At 48.9% G+C, this 23,064-nt stretch overlaps 1 protein-coding gene across 1 annotated transcript; it reads right to left on the bottom strand.

Annotated features, from left to right (window-relative positions):
* Positions 1 to 1,152: 1,152 nt before the first annotated feature.
* On the bottom strand, positions 1,153 to 20,226 carry LOC109906016 (neuronal acetylcholine receptor subunit beta-2-like). Its single transcript, XM_020503655.2, has 5 exons — positions 19,593 to 20,226; positions 9,914 to 10,059; positions 9,526 to 9,680; positions 1,750 to 2,758; positions 1,153 to 1,526 (listed from the first exon to the last, which is right to left on the bottom strand). The coding sequence occupies exons 1-5, from the start codon at positions 19,642 to 19,644 to the stop codon at positions 1,371 to 1,373; spliced, it is 1,518 nt and encodes a 505-aa protein (XP_020359244.2). The 5' UTR covers positions 19,645 to 20,226; the 3' UTR covers positions 1,153 to 1,370.
* Between the last annotated feature and the right edge of the window lie 2,838 nt (positions 20,227 to 23,064).

The raw sequence follows: 23,064 nt of genomic DNA on the forward strand, positions 1-23,064 counted from the left end.
ATACTGTACAGTAGTACTCACTCAACACATTGTAGCGTGAGGGGAGTCAAGGCTTCCCCTTTCACAGCAAACTAACAAGCCTGCTAACAAGCCTGCTGGCGTTCCTGTCTAAAGAAATGCGTCTCTCCGTCTCTGTTTGAAGGCAAGCGTTATGTATGTGTGTCTGTCTGTGCTGGATGGACACACGGAGAGACTCGTCGTGTGTGTGTGTGTGTGTGTGTGTGTGTGTGTGTGTGTGTGTGTGTGTGTGTGTGTGTGTGTGTGTGTGTGTGTGTGTGTGTGTGTGTGTGTGTGTGTGTGTGTGTGTGTGTGTGTGTGTGTGTGTGTGTGTGCGCACGCGTATCTTTGGGCTCAGCAAATGATTCAGGAACAGTGCAGAAAATATTGTCTCCTCTCCTTATCAAATGAAATACAGATAGAAAATAAAAAACAAAATACCCTTATTCGGCATGCGAGGCTCGACACCGTCTGATTGCAACAACCAATGAGTTGTGAATGAATTAAACTCAGGCTGAACTAGAAAAGAGTTGAATGAGTTGTAAAGGAAGGATTTGAATCAAAGCAGGGTGGAGGAGAATCAATACAGAGGAGGAAGGAGAGTCCTATCCTGAGTGGTTCCTGTCCTTTTGACCTTCTGTGGGTGACAGAGGGGGAGGAGAGTCCTATCCTGAGTGGTTCCTGTCCTTTTGACCTTCTGTGGGTGACAGAGGGGGAGGTGAGTCCTATCCTGAGTGGTTCCTGTCCTTTTGACCTTCTGTGGGTGACAGAGGGGGAGGAGAGGATAGAGGGATGGACTGATGTGGGGATGACGGTATGAGGGGTGGGGTCGCTTTGTTTTATAGACGATGTTATAGTTCATTCAATTTACAAAATGACATATTGATGTCCTTACCCTGTAAACAGTCTATGGACAAGGTATGACAGCAATCCATGATTTGGTTTAATTCCAATGGCACTGTTTCTAAAGGCTAATGTTTTAGCATTTGTAGCACAAATCCTAATATCGGTACCATGACTTGAATGGGATTTGTGCTACAAATGCTAAATTATTAGCATTTAGAAACAGTGCCAATTGAAACTAAACCAAAGAATGGATTGCTGTCATACCTTGTCCACAGACTGTTTACAAGGTAAGGAAACCAATGTGTCATTTTGTAATTTGGATGAACTATCCCTTTAAGAGGGAGGATGAGGGGCGTTGGTTGGTGTTGTGGGGGCGGGTGTGCTGTGTGCGTACAGTATGTGAGTGTGTCAAAATGACACAGTTCTGTTTCAAGGTGTTGGTAAGTAGCTGTTTCCCTCGAGGTGGTTTTTCCCCATGAGGGTGTTGGGGGGGCGTCAGGGTCATGTTTCAGGTCAAAGGTCGTAGGTCAGTTCTGCTCCAGGTCATCTGCCGTGGGTGTGTTGTAGCTCTGAAAGAGGGGCTGCATGAACAGCCCCAACGTCCCGGTGATGCACACAAACACAAATATCCACAGGAACAGCCGGTCTATCACCATGGCAACGTACTTCCAGTCCTCGATGACCTGTGGCAGGAAACAAAAAGAGCGGTCCACGATTTCAGATTTGGAAGACAACAGAAGCACAACAATATTGTGTCAAAACTATTGAAAGGGCTCCGAGTGAATAGACATACAAACTGTCAGAGATACAACGTGATGTACTATATCCGCTGTAAATGTCACCTCAGCTCATATCATCTCAAGGCTATTGCTCCTCACACACACACACACACACACACACACTCACCCCCTCATCGTTATCCTCGATCTTCATCTTCTCGGCGACGTAGCGCACCCCGTCCACTGCCTCCTCCACATCTGCGTGACACTTCACCGTCATCCTCTTCCTGAACTCTGTATTCTCTGACAGGTCACTGATCTTCCAGCCGTACCGCTTGGCCGACTCCTCGTTCACATAGAAGGAGTCAGCGCTGCCCATCCCAGACCCCCCTGCCACCCCTATCCCCCCCGCGGCCACCGCCACCGCCCCGTCTCTCAGCTTCAGGTCGGAGTAGGAACGCCGCTGGTGCTTCTGGCGGAACCTCTCCCGGATGTTGGAGCTGCCCGGCCGACGCATGAACAGGAAGGAGGGGAGGCGGTGCAGGAAGAGGCGTTTAACCCAGCGGGGCATGGTGTGTGTGGAGGGCGTGCGGTGGTGCACGTTGAGCACACACACACTGGTGACGATGGAGAAGGTGACCAGCACCATGGCAAACATCAGATACTTCCCTATGAGTGGGACAGCCAGGGACGTAGGCGGGACGATCTTGGAGATCAGCAGCAGGAACACAGTGAGGGCCAGGAGGACCGAGATACAGAGAGTCATCTTCTCTCCACAGTCAGACGGCAGGTAGAACACCAGGATGGCCAGAGAGGTGATCAGCACACAGGGGATGATGAGGTTGATGGTGTAGAACAGTGGCTTGCGCTTGATGATGAAGTCATAGGTGATGTCCAGGTAGGTGATGTCAGAGGGGTCTTCGTTCTTGCGTCCCGGCAGAGACACGATGTCCCACTCGCCGCTGGGCTTGAAGTCGTCGCGGCTGGCGAAGTCGCTGAGCAGGATCAGGTCGATCTCCGTGTGGTCGTAGGTCCAGGACCGGAACTTGAGCGTGCAGTTCTGCTGGTCGAAGGGGAAGTCGCGGACCTCGATCTTGCAGGCCGACTTGTAGATGGCGGGGGGCAGCCAGTACACCTCTCCATTGTTGGAGACCAACGCGTTGGAGTAGAATGACACCTCGTAGTTCCCATCCGCACTGAGGTGAAGACAAGACAGAAAGGAGTCAGAAGCAGCACATGTACACAGACACATATTAGAAGGATACTTTTTTTTTAAATACACTTAACTTGCACTTGACCCCCCCACCTCCCCTACTGACAGCTACGTTATTGAGGAAAAATGTACTTTCTATGCGGTTGTCCCACATAGCTATCTTAAGATGAACGCACCAACCGTAAGTCGCTCTGGATACAAGCGTCTGCTAAATGACTAAAGTGTCAATGTGAAATGAGACCTGGTAGTTCCTATCAGCGTTTACAAGACAGGAGAGCACGGGGAGAGAGAGAGGAGAGGGGTCAGAGACACCGCACAGATACATGCGTAGAAGTCGCCCATTCAACACACACGATGAAACACACGTAAACAGTACCCACTATAACACAGACCACTCAAAAAGAGAAAGGAACAGATGAGTTGAGAGACAACGGGTGGGAGGGTGGAGGCCAGCGTTAGATTAAGACACACACAGGAAGAGAGAGAGAGAGATGTTAAGTGGTGTTGTCGACTGGGCATTTGGGTTGTTGTGCTTGGGTACAAGGGACAGAGGCGGGGACAGGGGGGGGGGGGGGGGGGGGGCACTGCGTCAGACACACCCCCTGTCACAGGACAGGCCTGAATCTGCGGAGGTTTCGATTTTAGATTCTCACCAGGCTGCAAGTGTTGTATTATACATTAAAGTGTTGTGAATTATAGAGCAGGTCAGGAGGAATCCAGCCATCACACTGCTCTGCTCCTAACAACACACACACACACAAACCCAATACTCCTCTATAGTCTCCTCGTGTTCTAAATATGCAGCTGCTTAAAAGTCTCTATATAGCTCTATATACAAACAGCTATAGCTCTACACCCAAACAACTACAGCTCTACACCCAAACAACTATAGCTCTATACCCAAATAACTGTAGCTCTATACCCAAATAACTCTAGCTCTATACCCAAACAACTATAGCTCTATACCCAAATAACTGTAGCTCTATACCCAAACAACTACAGCTCAACACCCAAACAGCTATCTCTACACCCAAACAGCTATCTCTACACCCAAACAGCTATCTCTACACCCAAACAGCTATCTCTACTCCCAAACAACTGTAGCTATACTCCCAAACAACTATAGCTCTACACCCAAACAACTATCTCTACACCCAAACAACTGTAGCTCTATACCCAAACAACTATAGCTCTACACCCAAACAACTATCTCTACACCCAAACAACTGTAGCTCTATACCCAAACAACTATAGCTCAACACCCAAACAACTATCTCTACACCCAAACAACTGTAGCTCTACTCCCAAACAACTATAGCTCTACACCCAAACAACTATCTCTACACCCAAACAACTGTAGCTATACACCCAAACAACTATAGCTCAACACCCAAACAACTATCTCTACACCCAAATAAGTATAGCTCTATACCCAAACAACTGTAACTCTATACCCAAATAACTATAGCTCTACAACCAAATAACTATAGCTCTATACCCAAATAACTATAGCTCTACACCCAAATAACTATAGCCCTACACCCAAACAACTATCTCTACACCCAAATAACTATAGCTCTACACCCAAACAACTATCGCTACACCCAAACAACTATCTCTACACCCAAACAACTGTAGCTCTACTCCCAAACAACTATAGCTCTACACCCAAACAACTATCTCTACACCCAAACAACTGTAGCTATACACCCAAACAACTATAGCTCAACACCCAAATAACTATCTCTACACCCAAATAAGTATAGCTCTATACCCAAACAACTGTAACTCTATACCCAAATAACTATAGCTCTACAACCAAATAACTATAGCTCTATACCCAAATAACTATAGCTCTACACCCAAATAACTATAGCCCTACACCCAAACAACTATCTCTACACCCAAATAACTATAGCTCTACACCCAAACAACTATCGCTACACCCAAATAACTATAGCTCTACACCCAAACAACTGTAGCTCTACACCCAAATAACTATAGCTCTATACCCAAACCACCTGACCTGGCCCGTGATCACACTCATCACACAGGCATTTCATAATCCAAATCTCCTCTGTACAGATTTCACCGTGCACATCTGTCCCCTCTCTCTAAGCCCTCATATCTGTCTCCTGTTCCCGCCCTTCAAATTGTTATAGTAAGCACATCTTTACTTTAGCTGCTGCTATTACCACCTCCACCTTTCTCATGATGGGACTGTAAAGCCCACACTTCAATCAAGGTGTTACCAAGCTTTTCCTTTCACTCATTATCCTGATGCCAAGTGACAAGTAGGAGGAGATTATTCAGGGATGACATCACTTCAATGATTGCTAGATAGTTTGTGCCTATGTATTTATATGTAGACTACGTGTGCCTTTTTCAAATGGATGTAGTTCTGTCTTTGAGCTGTCCTTGTCTATTAACGTTCTGTATTTGTCACACCCTGATCTGTTTCACCTGTCTTTGTGCTTGTCTCCACCCCCCTCCAGGTGTCGCCCATCTTCCCCATTATCCCCTGTGTATTTATACCTGTGTTCTCTGTTTGTCTGTTGCCAGTTCATTTTGTTTCGTGAAACCTACCAGCGTTAGGTCCCCTGCTCCTGTCTGTTCTTGCTCCTGTTTTCTAGTCCTTCCCGGTTTTGACCATCCTGCCTGCCCGGACCCTGCCTGCTGTTCTATACCTTGCCCCGCCTCACTGGATTATTGACCCCTGCCTGTCCTGACCCTGAGACTGCATGCCATTCTGGACCTTTTGCACACTCTCTGGATTACTGACCTCTGCCTGCCTTTGACCTGTCTTTTGCCTGTCCCTGTACTAGAAATAAATGTTTGTTTCTTCGACACTGTCTGCATTTGGGTCATACCTGAAACCTGATAGTATGAACTGGCCCTGACGGACCCAGCACACTCAGACCAGCTCCGCAACGCACTCTCCTCCCAAGGAGCCACCATTGGAAGGCACGGGTAGTTGCTTCGTGGTCTCATGGAAGGGTTCCAGACCTTGGCCAAACGATATGGCCGAGCATTTAACACATTGCTGGAGCAATTCCGTGGGTTGTCGGTTGTGATCTCCCAGCCTACCCCAGTGTCCCGAGAATCCCGATTACCTCCTCCGGTACGCTACGCTGGGGATTACAGAACCTGCCAGGATTTTCTCTCCCAGGATAGCGTACATCATAACGCTGATGTCCGGGAGGGCACTCGCGTGGGCCACGGCAGTATGGGAGCAACAATCCACCATCTGCCTCAGTCTGGAGGAGTTTGTGGAAGAGGTTTGGAAGGTGTTTGATTTTCCATTGTCTGGGAGATAGGCTGCTCGCAAGCTGCTCCAGCTACATCAAGACTCCCATAGTGTGGCAGACTACGCAGTGGATTTCCGCATGTTGGCAGCGGAGAGTGCTTGGAACCCAGAAGCGCTATTCTACATGTTCCTACGCGGAGTATCGGTGGAAGTAAAGGACGAGCTTGCAGCCAGGGAACTACCGACGGATCTCGACTCGCTCATCACCTTTACCGGATCGATGGGCGACTATGGGAATGAAGGAAAGAGAGGAGATTCGATTTCACTCGCTCCTCCAAGGATTCCACCTCACCTCCGAGGTATACCGGAAGTCCCCGACGGCTCCGTTGCCGAGAGTACCCGAGGCTGTCTCCAGCTGAATGGCTATAAAAGTTTCACACTAAGAGCTGACTGTACTGAGCGAGTACTGGTCATTTCGTCTCCACCTGTCCACTAAAAGACCAGGCTCACCGGTAGGAGCGAGTACACTGGTGGGCCATACGGAGAACTTTTCCTCTCCCCTTACTCGCATCCCTTTTCGTGCCATGTTGCTGTGTTGGAACCAGCAGAAATCTCTTCAGGGACTCATCGACTCTGGGGCCGATGAGAGCTTTATGGATGCTACCTTGGCTTCCGAGCTGGATATCCCCACTCAGCCACTCTCCATTCCCATGGACATTAGAGCACTGGACGGGCGCTATATAGGCCGGGTCACCCACAATACCATCCCTATCAACCTACACCTGTCAGGGAACCACAGTGAGACGATCCAGTTCCTGCTCATTAAGTCTCCTCAGGTTCCTGTGGAATTGGGATTCTCCTGGCTCCAGCGATACAATCCCCTCATTGACTGGTCTGCCGGGGCCATCATGGGCTGGAGCCCTTCCTGCCATGCCCATTGCCTGAAGTCAGCGCAGCCTGCCCCGGGACTTCTTCCTGGGGGCTTGGAAGTTTCCCCGGACCCCTCCGCCATTCCGGCGAAGTACCAGGACCTCCAGGAGATGTTCAGTAAGGCCCGAGTCACCGCCGCACTGAACATCTCCTGGAGGTCCTGGTACTGTGGGATTGACCTTCTTCCAGGTACCACTCCACCCCGGGGACAACTGTACTCTCTGTCGGGTCCGGAGACCAAGGCTATGGAGACCTACATTGAGGACTCCCAAGTTGCTGGGTTCATCCGTCCTTCTGCCTCCCCCGCTGACGAAGGGGTCTTCTTTGTGGAGAAGAAGGACAAAACCCTGCGCCTGTGCATCAACTACCGAGGTCTCAATGACATCACAGTGAAGAACCGCTACCCGCTACCTCTCCTCACCCTTGAGCCACTCCAGGGGGCCACGTGTTTTCTAAGCTGGACCTACGGAATGCCTACCACCTGGTGCGGATACGGGAAGGGGACGAGTGGAAGACTGCCTTCAACACGGCCAGCGTCCACAACGAGTACCTGGTTATGCCATTTGACCTTACCAACGCCCCTGCTGTGTTCCAGGCTCGGGTTAATGATGTTCTCCATGACATGTTGAACCGGTTTGTCTTCATCTACCTCGATGACATCCTCGTCTTCTCCTGCTCCACCCAAGAACACGTGCTCCACGTCCGACAGGTTCTCCAATGCCTCCTGGAGAACCAGCTTTTTGTAAAAGCAGAGAAGTGCGAATTCCATTGCTCCACCATCCCCTTTCTGGGTCACATCATCGCTGCAGGGAGTGTACAGATGGATCCCGGGAAGATGAGAGCGGTGGGGGATTTTGCCCCAGCCTACGTCCAGAGTGCAGCTGCAATGTTTCCTGGGCTTCTCCAACTTTTATTGCCGCCTTAACTGGGGCTACAGCACCCTGGCTTCCCCCGGTCTGCGCTCACCTCTCCCAAAGCTCCGTTCACATGGTCCCCAGCTGCTGACTGGGTATTTCGGGATCTCAAACACCGCTTCACCACTGCACCCATCTTGGTTTCTTCCTGACCCATCCCACCAGTTCGTTGTGGAGGCCGATGCTTCGGATGTCGGAGTGGCGGCTGTCCAGTCCCAGCGGTCTGCCCTGGACCTCAAGTTACATCCCTGCGCCTTCTTCTCCCCCCTCCTCAACACTACGGAGAGGAACTACAATGTGAGGAATCGTGAGCTTCTCACGGTGAAGATGGCGTTGGAGGAATGGGGGCACTGGCTGGAGAGGGCGGAACATCCTTTCATTGTGTGGACCGACCACAAGAACCTGGAATATCGCACCGCCACGCGCCTCAATTCCAGGCAAGCTAGGTGGGCCCTACTGTTCACCCGGTTCAACTTCTCCCTCTCATATTGCCTGGGATCCAAGCATGTCAAGCTGGATGCACTGTCACGCCGCTATAGCCCCACAGCTACTACCCCGGAACCTGAGACCATCCTTCCCACCTCGTGCCTGGCGACGGCACTCAGCTGGGGAATAGGGAAGTAGGTTAGTGAGGCACAGCTTTCCCAGCAGAACCGCAGGGAGGGCCCAGATAACCGGATGTTCGTTCCTGATGCGGTCCGCTCCTCAGCTCCTTGCCTGCCACCCATGCTCCCGTTGGACCCTGGCTTTTGTGCGACAACGCTTTTGGTGGCCACCCATGATTCCTGATGTCTCTGCATTTGTTGCCGCTTGCACGGTCTGTGCACAGAACAAGACTCTTCTGCAAGCTCCGGCTGGTGTCCTCCAACATCTGCCTGTCCCTCACCGTCCATAGTGTCACATCTCCCTGGACTTTGTCACGTGTCTCCCCCCGTCTGATGGCAACACCGCCATCCTTACCGTAGTGGATCGGTTTTCCAAAGCCGCCCACTTCATTCCTCTCCCCAAGCTACCCTCTGTCAACGAGACGGCCCAGTTCATGGTGCAGCATGTCGTCTGGATCCATGGACTGCCAGTGGACATGGTCTCTGACCGGGGTCCTCAGTTCTCATCCCGGTTCTGGTAGGCGTTCTGCACACTCATTAGGTCATCGGCCAGCCTGTCCTCCGGGTTCCACCCCCAGTCCAACGGCCAGTCGGAGTGAGCCAACCAGGAGCTAGAAACTACTCTGCGCTACCTGGTCTCCGCCAACCCCACCACCTGGAGCCAGCTGCTTGTGTGGGTCGAATACGAATTGTGTGGGTCGAATACGCCCGCAACACCGTTCCGACCCTCCTCAAGACCACCTCCAGGTATCGACGACAAGCAGACCGCCATCCAACTTCCGTGTGTCCAGAGTTAAACCCATGTCTCACAGCGCTTTGTCTCCTGTTTCTAGGTCATACCCGAAACCTGATAGTATTATGTCATGTTTCATGTTTTGTGTGGACCCCAGGAAGAGTAGCTCCTGCTTTCCCAACAGCTAATGGGGATCCTAATAAAATACCAAAAAACAACACTTGTATTGAGCAATTATATAGTTTGAGATGACTATAAACACACCCATAGTGTCTGAACTATGGATATGGATCATATTCACATAGCACACAGCTCACTCACTTGTTGTAGAGGACGATGTCAGGCAGCCAGATGTGTTGAGACGGGAGGCGAACCTTCTTAATGCCCTCATACTCTTCTGGGTCCCACACCAACCTGTAGTCATTCCATACCTGAGTCAGCCAGCAGTTGGTGGTCATGATCTGTTCTCTTTCATTCTGTAACAGACACACAGACATAGAGAGAAAAGCATGAGAGAGAATGAGAGAGTGTGTGTGTGTGTGTGTGTGTGTGTGTGTGTGTGTGTGTGTGTGTGTGTGTGTGTGTGTGTGTGTGTGTGTGTGTGTGTGTGTGTGTGTGTGTGTGTGTGTGTGTGTGTGTGTGTGCGTGTGCGTGTGCGTGTGCGTGTGCGTGTGCGTGTGCGTGTGCGTGTGCGTGTGTGTGTGCTCACCACATTAATGAGCTGGGCTAGGGACACCTGTATATGGATGGTGACCTGTTGGCTCTTGTTGACAGCAGGTCTGATCAGTTTGTTGTAGCGCTCTGGAGACAGCAGGTGGGTCACCAGTCGCTCCTCTATCTCCGCACCCAAGGCAGCTACACACACACACACACACACACAGAGAGGGAGAGAGAGAAAAAACGATGTAACAACTGGCAGATAAGGCGTGCAAAAATAAAAAATAAACCTTTATTCAGACAACATGCCATGTTGTTGCGCCACACCCACATTTGATGCTCAGTGATTCAAGTGTCCCAGTCTGTGTCTGCCGGGTGAACTTTCCAAGTGGACTCTAAGCCAAATACATAGAGAGCAGCACCCCAAAACACCATTGACAGTATATATTCCTACTGGCCTAATGTCATCATCACTGGTTTGTGTACAACTCATCAGATCACCATTATAGTACATCATCATATTGAACTAATGACCTCTCTATAAATTCATACTGAAAACGTATTACTTATTACTTGTTTCATTTTGCCCTATAAAACAACCCCTGCTAGTTCATATTCACACTCATAGTACATATTTAAACTGAGTGGACAAAACACTAGGAACACCTGCTCTTTCTATGACATAGACTGACCAGGTGAATCCATGTGAAAGCTATGATCCCTTATTGATGTCACCTAACTAAAATATAAACGCAACATGTAAAGTGTTGGTCCCATGTTTCATGAGCTGAAATAAAATATTACAGAAATGTTCCATTCACACAAAAAGCTTGTTTCTCTAAAATGTTGTGCACAAATTTGTTTACTTCCCTGTTAGTGAGCATTTCTCCTTTACCAAGATAATCCATCCACAGGACAGGTGTGGCATATCAAGAAGCTGATTAAACAGCATGATCATTACACAGGTGCACCTTGTGCTGGGGACAATAAAAGGCCACTCTAAAATGTGCAGTTTTGTCACACAACACAATACCAAACATGTCTCAAGTTTTGAAGGAGCATGCAATTAGAATGCTGACTGCAGGAATATCCAGCAGAGCTGTTGCCAGAGAATTGAATGTGACTTCTCTACCAAGAGCCGTCTCCAACATAATTTTTTAGAATTTGGCAGTACGTCCAACCGACCTCACAACCGCAGACCATGTGTAACCATGCCAGCCCAGGACCTCCACATCCGGCTTCGTCACCTGCGTGATCGTCTGAGACCAGCCACCAGGACAGATTATGAAACTGAGGAGTATTTCAGTCTGTAATAAAGCCCTTTTGTACGGCCTCCCGGGTGGTGCAGTTGTCTACGGCACTGCATCGCAGTGCTAGGTGTGCCACCAGAGATTCTGGGTTCGAGCCCAGGCTCTGCCGCAGCTGCCGCGACTGGGAGGCCCATGGGGCGGCGCACAATTGGCCCAGCGGTGTCCGGGTTAGGGAAGGTTTGGCCGGCAGGGATATCCTTGTCTCATTGTGCACTAGCGACCCCTGTGGCGGACCGGGCGCAGTGCACACTGACACGGTCGCCAGGTGTACAGTGTTTCCTCCGACACATTGGTGCGGATGGCTTCTGAGTTGGATGGGCATTGTGTCAAGAAGTAGTGCGGCTTGGTTGGGTTGTGTTTCGGAGGACGCATGGCTCTTGACCTTCACCTCTCGTACGGGAGTTGCAGCGATGAGACAAGACCGTAACTACTACCATGAAATTAGGTGAAAAAAATACAAAATAAAGCCCTTTTGTGAGGAAAAAATTATTCTGATTGGCAGGGCCTAGCTCCCCAGTGGGTGGGCCTATGCCCTCCCAGGCCCACCCATGGCTGAACCCCTGCCCAGTCATGTGAAATCCATAGATTAGGGCCTAATGAATTTATTTCAATGAACTGATTTCCTTATATGAACTGTAACTCAGTAAAATCGTTGAAATAGTTGCATGTTGCGTTTATATTTTTGTTCATATCACCAAGTCCATATTCATAATGCCCTGGTATCATCCTCACTGTGCATATCTTTACATAACACAGCCTAACAGAATATGTATAAGCCTTCCACAGAGGACTGTCATTTAGCAGTGAGCCAGTGAGCCACAACATTAGACGATGCAGTCCACAGCTGACTCACAGGGTTTCATGGGCTTCTGAACTAACTGCCTCTTGATTAGCATAATTGGATGCTTGATTAGTGGACACACACACAAACGCACCCTCGTACACAAAAACACATAAAACACACATCAGACATGCACACATATACACACGCAGTGTTTAGTGAAGTGAGATTTCAATCTTGCACAGAGCGAAGATCCTTCTAATTTGGACTGCAGGGTCGTGGGATGTTCTCATCGCCTGTTGCCGCTGCAATGAGTATGCAATATGCAACATCCCTCCAGAGATGTGTGTGTACATTATATAGTCTCTGATCTGACAAACAGTTGTGACGTGACTGTGTCTTTACTGACGGTCCGATACACCCACCTACACGCACACACACACACACACCGTCTAAACCCCCACAGTCCAGTGGCTGCAGTATGATGGGGAGTTGTAGGTTACCCACCTACACGCACACACACACACACACACACACACCGTCTAAACCCCCACAGTCCAGTGGCTGCAGTATGATGGGGAGTTGAGGTTATGGTTTTCTCCAGTTGACTGGATTAGCCACATGGTTCACGTCAGCTCACTGTGTTCCACTCCCCCGCTCCCCTCCATTAGGCTATTCTCACCCCTGTAATGCACTTCAAATGATGGAACCGTTTACATGTTTGTGATTTACAGTAGCAGACGCTCTTATCCAGAGTGACTTGCAGTTAGTGCATTCTTCTTAAGGTAGCTAGTTGAAACAATCACGTCACAGTACTAGTGAGCAATAGTGAGGTTTTAAAAAAAGACGCGGGGTGCGGGGCGGGGCGGAGGAGGCATCTGAGAGGTGTTGACATGATGCTGATACACACAGGAGGCATCTGAGAGGTGTTGACATGACGCTGATACACACAGGAGGCATCTGAGAGGTGTTGAGATGATGCTGATACACACAGGAGGCATCTGAGAGGTGTTGACATGATGCTGATACACACAGGAGGCATCTGAGAGGTGTTGACATGATGCTGATACACACAGGAGGCATCCTGAGAGAGGTGTGGTACTGTCGATGAACAATCAGCCAGGATTTGACAAACAGACAGAGACAGAGAGAGAGAGAGAGATCTATATATATATATATATATAGAGAGAGAGAGAGAGAGAGAGAGAGAGAGAGAGAGGGAGAGAGAGAGGGAGAGATAGAGCAGTGAGCGTTGAGGGGAATAGAGCTCAGTACAACATAGAGTTGAGATTTGGAGACAGAGAGACATGGAAACAATGAGCAGATTAGGATAGTCATTTGATTGGATTATGTTGCCTTCGTTTACAGTCTCTTTTCAGGAACACCATTTGATTCGTAAGATTCAGTGAATCAGGATGAAAACCTGTTAACCTTTTCTCCGTTCAGAGAAGTGAGCGGTGAGCAGTAACATCCATACTGCAGACCTCCGGGCAGTGAAGTAGGTTGTCAGGGACCACAGAGGACCTACTGATGAACACCCCCTCACTGAGACCAGCAAACTGGCACCCTATGTCCTACACTCTTTTTGGCTGTCCCCATTAGGAGAACCCTTTTTTGTTCCAGTTAGAACTCTTTTGGGTTCCATGTAGAACCCCTTGTGGGAAGGAAACCAAAAGGGTAATACCTTTAGAGCTCTATAGGTTGAGATGCAGCCCAGACCACACATAAAATACTTCAGACTCTTACACACAGGTCTCTTACACACAGGTCTTTATTTTAAACCTAAACAGGACACACAGGTCTTTACTTAAAACCTAAACAGGACACACAGCTCTTTACTTTAAACCTAAACAGGACACACAGGTCTTTACTTAAAACCTAAACAGGACACACAGCTCTTTACTTTAAACCTAAACAGGACACACAGCTCTTTACTTAAAACCTCAACAGGACACACAGGTCTTTACTTAAAACCTAAACAGGACACACAGCTCTTTACTTTAAACCTAAACAGGACACACAGCTCTTTACTTAAAACCTAAACAGGACACACAGCTCTTTAATTTAAACCTAAACAGGACACACAGGTCTTTACTTAAAACCTAAACAGGACACACAGGTCTTTACTTAAAACCTAAACAGGACACACAGCTCTTTACTTTAAACCTAAACAGGACACACAGGTCTTTACTTAAAACCTAAACAGGACACACAGGTCTTTACTTAAAACCTCAACAGGACACACAGCTCTTTACTTTAAACCTAAACAGGACACACAGGTCTTTACTTAAAACCTAAACAGGACACACAGGTCTTTACTTAAAACCTAAACAGGACACACAGCTCTTTACTTTAAACCTAAACAGGACACACAGGTCTTTACTTAAAACCTAAACAGGACACACAGGTCTTTACTTAAAACCTAAACAGGACACACAGCTCTTTACTTTAAACCTAAACAGGACACACAGGTCTTTACTTAAAACCTAAACAGGACACACAGGTCTTTACTTAAAACCTAAACAGGACACACAGCTCTTTACTTTAAACCTAAACAGGACACACAGGTCTTTACTTAAAACCTAAACAGGACACACAGCTCTTTACTTTAAACCTAAACAGGACACACAGCTCTTTACTTTAAACCTAAACAGGACACACAGCTCTTTACTTAAAACCTAAACATGAAACACAGGTCTTCACTTTAAACCTAAACAGGACACGCGGCTCTCTACATCTAAACAGGACACACAGCTGTCTACATCTAAACAGGACACACAGCTCTCTAACCCCAATGATTCTTATAATCGTCCTCCTCCTCTTCCTCCACCTCTTCCTCCTCCCCCCCTCTTCCTCCACCCCCTCTTCTTTCTCCTCCACCTCCTCCTCCTCCTCCACCTTGCTGCACTCTAACTGCTTCAATAATTCATCTGTACTCAAATAAAAACAGCATCATCTCACATGCAGAAAGCCTGAAACTCAAATCTTTTACTATGACTCTTATTTCCTACCGGGCAAAACAACAACAGTCTCTTCTGCAATGCACAAACATACAAACACACCTTGGTGATACTTCAGACAAATGATCAAAGTAAGATATTTTGGTTTAATGTGGGAAAAGACACCATCTCCCCGCATAATCAGTTTCTTCATGGGCAGAAGAAGTATCCAGTGTGTAAATGATTTAATGACCCATGGTGTTGATATTGCCTTGTCAGGGTCAACCACTTCAGCCTTCCCTTCCACTGTGTCTGCCTCTACCCTGCACCTACATCTACCAGAATTCAGCTATATACAGTATATGCAGTATGAGAATCTGGTTATGATGTATAAGATACTATATCTGTAGCTGCCTATGGTGGCCTGCTTCGGTTAACCTTGTGTTTTGGCTGCTCTGACTGTGAATCTTGTAATGGTGGTAATTGTGCTGACTGTGATCATTGTTGTAACTGTGCAGGCCATGTTTGAACTCTTGTTGTTGTTGCTGGTGGTGGTGTGTGTGTGTGTGTGTGTGTGTGTGTGTGTGTGTGTGTGTGTGTGTGTGTGTGTGTGTGTGTGTGTGTGTGTGTGTGTGTGTGTGTGTGTGTGTGTGTGTGTGTGTGTGTGTGTGTGTGTGTGTGTGTGTGTGTGTGTGTGTGTGTGTGTGTATGCTCTGCTCCCAGTCTCAGGGGCACTTGTGTTCCAGCTGACAGGCAACATTACACTCCCACGCTGCGAATAACTACACCCTCACGGAACACCCTGCCGCACTTCTTCACATCAGCCCTCCTCCAGCCTGCTCTCCTCCCCCAACTCCCCTCCTCTCTTCCATTGCCCTCAGGCACGTGCACAGACACAAGTCTTTGTGACGTCGTCAAGTTCGCCACAACCTGCCCAGTCCTGTCCGTTGGTCTGCCCTGTGCAGAGATTGCATGCGCCCGGTTGTGCCTTTTTCCCAGGATGCCCTGTACAGATATTGCATGCGCCCGGTTGTGCCTTTTTCCCAGGATGCCCTGTACAGAGATTGCATGCGCCCGGTTGTGCCTTTTTCCCAGGATGCCCTGTACAGAGATTGCGCGAGCCCAGTTTCCAAACATGCATGGCTTAAGTTGCGTTCACTGGTCCAGTGTGTGTAGCAGGCTACCTAGTTCAAATATCAACGGTATTGCCACAGCAGAATAACACCTGATTTCCATCATCAATATTGGGTCTGCTTGGCTGATACGCGCATCAGAGAGAGATGCAGAGTGACATAGAGAGGAGAGGCTGCATCTGCGACCCTCCGACCCAGCTCCATCCCTTCCTGTCGGGGGTTTCACATGTGTATCAGGGCAGCAGAAACACAGCTAGTCTAGACTCTAGCTAACCGCAGGCTATCAGCCAACCAGGCTGAATATATATGATGATGTAAATCAAGTGTTATCAAGTGTTGATCAAATGGTATGCTGCTGTGGCAGTACTGTTATATTTAAACTACGACATGATCCACACAAGCCACTATCCAGACGTATACCAGTTAGAAGATGATTCATATTATATGGTTTAAAAGCATTGAAAACAAGTCACAATCGGTAAAAAATAAATGGGGGGTGCCGAGAGGTGCCCTTTTTTCATTTTGAGCACCTGCCCCCTGAATGGTCTGTGCACGGCCCTGTTTTTCCTCCTCCCATCTCCTCTCTTCCCTTGCTCCTCTCTCCTCCCCCTCCTCTCTTCCCTTGCTCTCCTCTCTCCTCCCCCTCCTCTCTTCCCTTGCTCCTCTCTCCTCCCCCTCCTCTCTTCCCTTGCTCTCCTCTCTCCTCCCCCTCCTCTCTTCCCTTGCTCCTCTCTCCTCCCCCTCCTCTCTTCCCTTGCTCTCCTCTCTCCTCCCCCTCCTCTCTTCCCTTGCTCCTCTCTCCTCCCCCTCCTCTCTTCCCTTGCTCTCCTCTCTCCTCCCCCTCCTCTCTTCCCTTGCTCCTCTCTCCTCCCCCTCCTCTCTTCCCTTGCTCCTCTCTCCTCCCCCTCCTCTCTTCCCTTGCTCCTCTCTCCTCCCCCTCCTCTCTTACCTTGCTCTCCTCTCTCCTCCCCCTCCTCTCTTCCCTTGCTCTCCTCTCTCTCCTCTCTTCCCTTGCTCTCCTCTCTCCTCCCCCTCCTCTCTTCCCTTGCACTTCCTCTCCTCTCTTTCTTTGTCCCCCTCTGCTCCGCTCTCCACTCTCGTTTCCAGCGACAGTAACAGGTTACAAGTGCAGGTCGAGCGGAACAAAGGCAGGTGAGGGAGAGTGGTTTTCTTCTGTTCTCCTTTCCCTGTCTGTCATTCTCACATCAACTAATGTGGCCATGGGAAGGAGCGGGAGTAGAGCCTGGTTTCTAAAACCAACTGATGCAACTCCTGCTGCTGGCTCTCACAGAACGTCATATACATCTTTCCTCCACTGTGACCACCGCCCATCCCCCATCACCCCCTCCTCCAAACCATCCTCCACCCCTCGCAGAGTAATGAAATGGAAGAGATATGGGATTTCTGCCTTTCTGCCTCTCTCCAGTTAAAGCTGAATGAATTCACTGAGCACTATGTTTCACATCCTCTCTCGCTCTCTCTCTCTCTCTCTTTCTCTTTCTTTTCTCTCTTCCTCGCTCTCTCGTTCTCCGATTTCTCTCTCCCTCTATCGTATGTTTTTCTGCTCTCTGAAAATGGTCACCTGATTAACCAGGGAAGTATTCTATTCTTTGGGGTGGGTGTGCATGCGTGCATTAAGCTAAAGACTGCTAGCGTGTGATTCCCTCTCCTGCGCTCCTGGGCATTGAGAACCAGTGAACAAACAAGAGATCTAATCAGAGTTAGCTTTAGCACGCGTTAGCACACCCGCACTATAGGCTACCACTACAGCATGCAGCTGCTACTGGGGGAGAGAGGGGTTAGAGGAGGAGGGAGGGAGGGAGGGAGAGAGAGAGAGAGAGAGAGAGAGAGAGAGAGAGAGAGAGAGAGAGAGAGAGAGAGAGAGAGAGAGAGAGAGAGAGAGAGGAGAGAGAGAGAGAGAGAGAGAGAGAGAGAGAGAGAGAGAGGGAGAGAGAGAGAGAGAGAGAGAGAGAGAGAGAGAGAGAGAGAGAGAGAGAGAGAGATAGAGACAGACAGACGAAAATAAAGAGTATGTGAACGAGAGAGTTGCAGCCAGGCAGAAAGATAGTGAGTAAAAGAGACTAATCTTTACAACCCTCCAAACTTTACAGGTGCCCCCCTCCCCCTCCAAAAAAGAGAGAGAGAGAGTGCAAGACAGTGAGAGCACGAAGCTAAACTCTACAGAGGCGGTTGCCAGATTGAGTGAGACAAGAGGTGACAGTGACACAGTCACGCTATGTTGTCTCCCGAGACAGCTCTCGGAGAACAGGCTGAGCATCCAGTCTGCAGGTGCTCACTACATGTCCTCAGGAGGAAGATAAGGGAAGTTGAGAAAACATTCACAGGGTGACCACTCATTAGGCCTATCTGAGAATCCAAGTATCTAATCTTGGGAGACTTGTGCTTTTGGAGTGAAACAGTATTTTCCAACAGCCCCAGTGTTCACCCTTAGAGTGAATAGCATGACTAAACTGAAACGTAGAGGCCTATCCTAATTCAGCACCTTGGACTGCGTCTGTAAAAGTGGCCCTTATTCAGCACCTTGGACAGCGTCCTTAAAAGAGCCCGTATTCAGCACCTTGGATAGCGTTAGTAAAAGGGGCAGAAATTCAGCACCATGGACTGCAATAGCATACTATTAAAGATGTGACGCACTGACATATCTACAATGTAGAGGTAAGTCAAAGGAACGTATTTTAATTCCTCTTTGGGTTTGAGTAAAACGTATATATTCCAAATCAAGGGTGGAAAGGCACCTTGATGTCCTAATCATCATCAGCAGTGAACCATTAAGCACAATTAGCCATTATGAAATCATAAAAGCCTAATCAAGCAGGTTTATTTGGCATCGTGTGTGTTCAGTTAGACACAACATTTAAATAGCTGTCATAAAAGACCTATATTGTCAAAAGATTTCAAACAAGTGTTATGATGAGTCAGTTTGATCATTTCTACAATTCAACCTTAGGCCTATTAGCTTCAAGCCTAATAAAGATGAATACTGTGTGTGAAATTCGGAGACCTCTCTCTGGGCCTGTGTGTGTATGTCACACATTGCTGCGTAGTGCATAACAGTCAGCGTGTATGTTGTGTTAAAAGCACGTTAGTTAACGGAGCCGTTAAAATCACGTGTCTAAACACAATCTGACGCACCGAATACCTGCAATACGTCCCCCCACTGGTCCGTCCGTTGAAAAATATATAATGTTATCAAAGCAGGGAAATCATTTGAACATCATCATAATTTACAACAGTAGGCTCTCATAGAAACAACTATTAACATAACCCCCTTTACGCATAGCCTAGGTGCTATCCAGACAGGAATTCGAATATTTGTCTTTGACTTTTTATGTCTTGATATTCAAACCAAATTATTAATAATTAGAATCGTTAAAAATAGGCTGCCCCCATCCGGTAAGGACCATGGATATGCAGGATGTGTCCGCGGCCGAATCACAATATGAAGAGCCACGGTAAGCTATAGTTATGGTCCAGTCTAAGTATACCCAGGGTACCCCGGGGGTCCCGGTCCCGCACAGGGCCGAGTAGATTTGGAGAGATTACTCACTTGCCAAGGTGAGAACCAGGAGAGCGAGCGCTGCTGTCACCGGGTCTGCCATCGCCTCTCGCTCCCTCCACTGCGACCGACAACCCGAAAACTTGGAGATGTACGAGTTGTCTGTTTCCCCCCTTTTCGCCCTCAGTGTGAAAATGAAAAATAATACCAGAGACAGCACACACCAGCGCGCGGTAAGAGGGTGACTTAAAGTGTCATTATAAGTCGTTGGTATCCGACGATGTCCGTTGGTTTGATAAAGGGAGAGGCTTCAAATCTCGTTACGAGGCGAGGAGAAGATTGTTCACTCTTCCCAGATGCGGAGGCTTGTTTCTGTCACAACGCGTCTGAGTGGGGCTATGCGTCCGACCCCACCAGGAACTGTGAGCGCACAGCAAACCGGGGGCGCAGAAAAGGTTTCCCTAGTTTGACTTGAGTATTGAAACGTTATTTTCCCTGAAATATGGCGGCAATGGAGATGAATGACCAGTTACTGGAGATAGGGTGGTCCTGTAGATGAATGATTAAAGGGGTCGTCCTCACTTTGCCCTGCCCGCCTGGTGCGCTCTCCGTCGGGCGGCGATAGGTTCCGGTCTCCATATATCGCTCAGTTTTGATCTACACGGTTGACATTTGTGACAACAAACAGGAAGCAATTACAGCAGAGATCCCCGAGGCGGTCGTTCGGGAAAGCCTTTCAGACATAGGCTGCATTTACTTATTTTAATTGAAGGGGGATTAATCGTTGGAAAAACAAATGTTGGTTTAAATTAAACCCCTTCTCCATGGGGCGTCCCTCCAATAACACAAAATACGGCTTTTAATCTGACAAATAAAATAACAACTTTTTCTTTTCAGGTTTCCAAGCAGTCATCACCATAACGCATGATCATGACAGAGACAAAAGGTTGCCCCTTAAAGATTTAAATAGAGCGAGATTGATAGCCCATGCAGAATAACTATGTGGGCACCATGATGCCCGATATCAACGTTATCTGCATTAAACATATTAGACCCGGCGAATGAGTGCGTCAAGGGGCAGGGCTTTGGCTGTGCGGAAGAATCATCAACCCATCACAGAAATATCAGATACATTCATGAAGGGTTATCAACAAAAAAACAAGTGGATATTCCAAGGGCCATTTAGAGTGCTGGTTGAAAAGTTGACTCACTCTGGTCGAAATGTCAACTGCCACTTTGGACAAGGTCCAAAGTGAATGTGCCCTAACCACGCTGCAAAGCATACAGTGACACATACACATTGGATATACCACACTTAATAATTATACTCAAAAATTGTCGGGCCCACTTCACTCAAGCCAATTATGAGTGTAGTGATGGCTGAACGCCTCGTGACTGACTGAGTATGCTGTACGGTGAAGAGTGAGATGTCAATGCTGAAACCATGCGAAGCGTTTCAATTTCATTACCCGAGAATTAACACAACTTCAGCCTCGCACTGCGGCCTCAGCTGGTAAGGCACTAGGTAATAACTATGGAGTGAGATTATGCAATTAACTCTGCGTGAACTTAATTAAACACGGTTTAGCCGAGACCCGTGCTAAAACCGTGCTAACTTCCCAGGGATATTTCTGTAGAGTGGAAAGAAGGGAGGAGGAAGATGAATAGCTAGCGAGGAATTGAGAGAAGAGAAACAGCTACGAACTCCTCTCGTCAACTCCAACCCTAAACCCGCACAACACACACATTCACAGGACAACGGTATATATTTACTTTAAAGCAGTATATCTCAGCGCAACGTGAAGTGAGCATGACATAGCAGAGACACATCAAATTAGCATGTATCATTATACTTGTCCACCCCCCCCCCTTCACTCCCGGTCACCCCGAGAGTGGAAAAAAAGAATAATGACCATTAGGCCTGCTCCTAAAAGCTGTGATGTGGTGGGTGGAGGGCTGAGGATGGAGGGTGGAGAGAGAGTGGAAAATGCATGAAATCTAATCAGAGCTACTTAGAGATCACTGACGGCTGTGCCACAGGACACTGAGACCAGGTCCCTGAGAGGAGCAGCCCCCAACTACAAGCAAACAAACAAAACACTCTAAATCCCTATCACTTTGTCCTCCTCACGGGATCAGCCATGACGTGTGGCAATGGCAATATAATGACCACTTATCTACACAGCTTCTACTAGTAGTTCAACACCAGTGCCAAACTCTCTCCTCAGCCACGTCGACACCTTCCCCACCAACCTACCCATAGCAGTATCTACCTTCCTGTCTCTTGCCATTCTCCTCTCCCCCTGACTCACACCTCTCTCCTCTCCCCCTGACCCACACCTCTCTCCTCTCCTCTCCCCCTGACCCACACCTCTCTCCTCTCCTCTCCCCCTGACTCACACCTCTCTCCTCTCCCCCTGACCCACACCTCTCTCCTCTCCTCTCCCCCTGACCCACACCTCTCTCCTCTCCTCTCCCCCTGACCCACACCTCTCTCCTCTCCTCTCCCCCTGACCCACACCTCTCTCCTCTCCCCCTGACTCACACCTCTCTCCTCTCCCCCTGACTCACACCTCTCTCCTCTCCCCCTGACTCACACCTCTCTCCTCTCCCCCTGACTCACACCTCTCTCCTCTTCTCTCTCCTCTCCTCTCCCCCTGACCCACACCTCTCTCCTCTCCTCTCCCCCTGACTCACACCTCTCTCCTCTCCTCTCCCCCTGACCCACACCTCTCTCCTCTCCTCTCCCCCTGACCCACACCTCTCTCCTCTCCTCTCCCCCTGACCCACACCTCTCTCCTCTCCTCTCCCCCTGACCCACACCTCTCTCCTCTCTTCTCCCCCTGACTCACACCTCTCTCCTCTCCTCTCCCCCTGACCCACACCTCTCTCCTCTCCTCTCCCCCTGACTCACACCTCTCTCCTCTCCCCCTGACTCACACCTCTCTCCTCTCCTCTCCCCCTGACTCACACCTCTCTCCTCTCCTCTCCCCCTGACTCACACCTCTCTCCTCTCCTCTCCCCCTGACCCACACCTCTCTCCTCTCCCCCTGACTCACACCTCTCTCCTCTCCTCTCCCCCTGACTCACACCTCTCTCTTCTCCTCTCCCCCTGACCCACACCTCTCTCCTCTCCTCTCCCCCTGACTCACACCTCTCTCCTCTCCCCCTGACTCACACCTCTCTCCTCTCCTCTCCCCCTGACTCACACCTCTCTCCTCTCCTCTCCCCCTGACTCACACCTCTCTCCTCTCCCCCTGACCCACACCTCTCTCCTCTCCTCTCCCCCTGACCCACACCTCTCTCCTCTCCTCTCCCCCTGACCCACACCTCTCTCCTCTCTTCTCCCCTGACTCCATTCCCCTTTTAACCCACGCTTCTCTACCCATTCATTTGTCACACTGTTGGCTTGCTTGTAGGTTTCAGTCCTGTTTCTTTACCTTCATGTGCTCATCGACCAAACCGTTGTGTAGGAGGCGATTCCCATTGAAATTCAGTTGGTGTATGCGTAATATAATAAATT

The sequence above is a fragment of the Oncorhynchus kisutch genome, linkage group LG15 (assembly GCF_002021735.2).
Source record: "Oncorhynchus kisutch isolate 150728-3 linkage group LG15, Okis_V2, whole genome shotgun sequence".
NCBI classification, from domain to species: domain Eukaryota; kingdom Metazoa; phylum Chordata; class Actinopteri; order Salmoniformes; family Salmonidae; genus Oncorhynchus; species Oncorhynchus kisutch.

Excerpts from the sequence above, each read along its gene's own strand:
- LOC109906016 (XM_020503655.2), bottom strand. The coding sequence starts at position 19,644 with ATGGCAGACCCGGTGACAGCAGCGCTCGCTCTCCTGGTTCTCACCTTG. Across the intron at positions 10,060-19,592 it reads CCTGGTTCTCACCTTGGCAA|CTGCCTTGGGTGCGGAGATA; the intron begins GTGAGTAATCTC and ends GTGTGTGTGTAG. Across the intron at positions 2,759-9,525 it reads GACATCGTCCTCTACAACAA|TGCGGATGGGAACTACGAGG; the intron begins GTGAGTGAGCTG and ends TCTTCACCTCAG.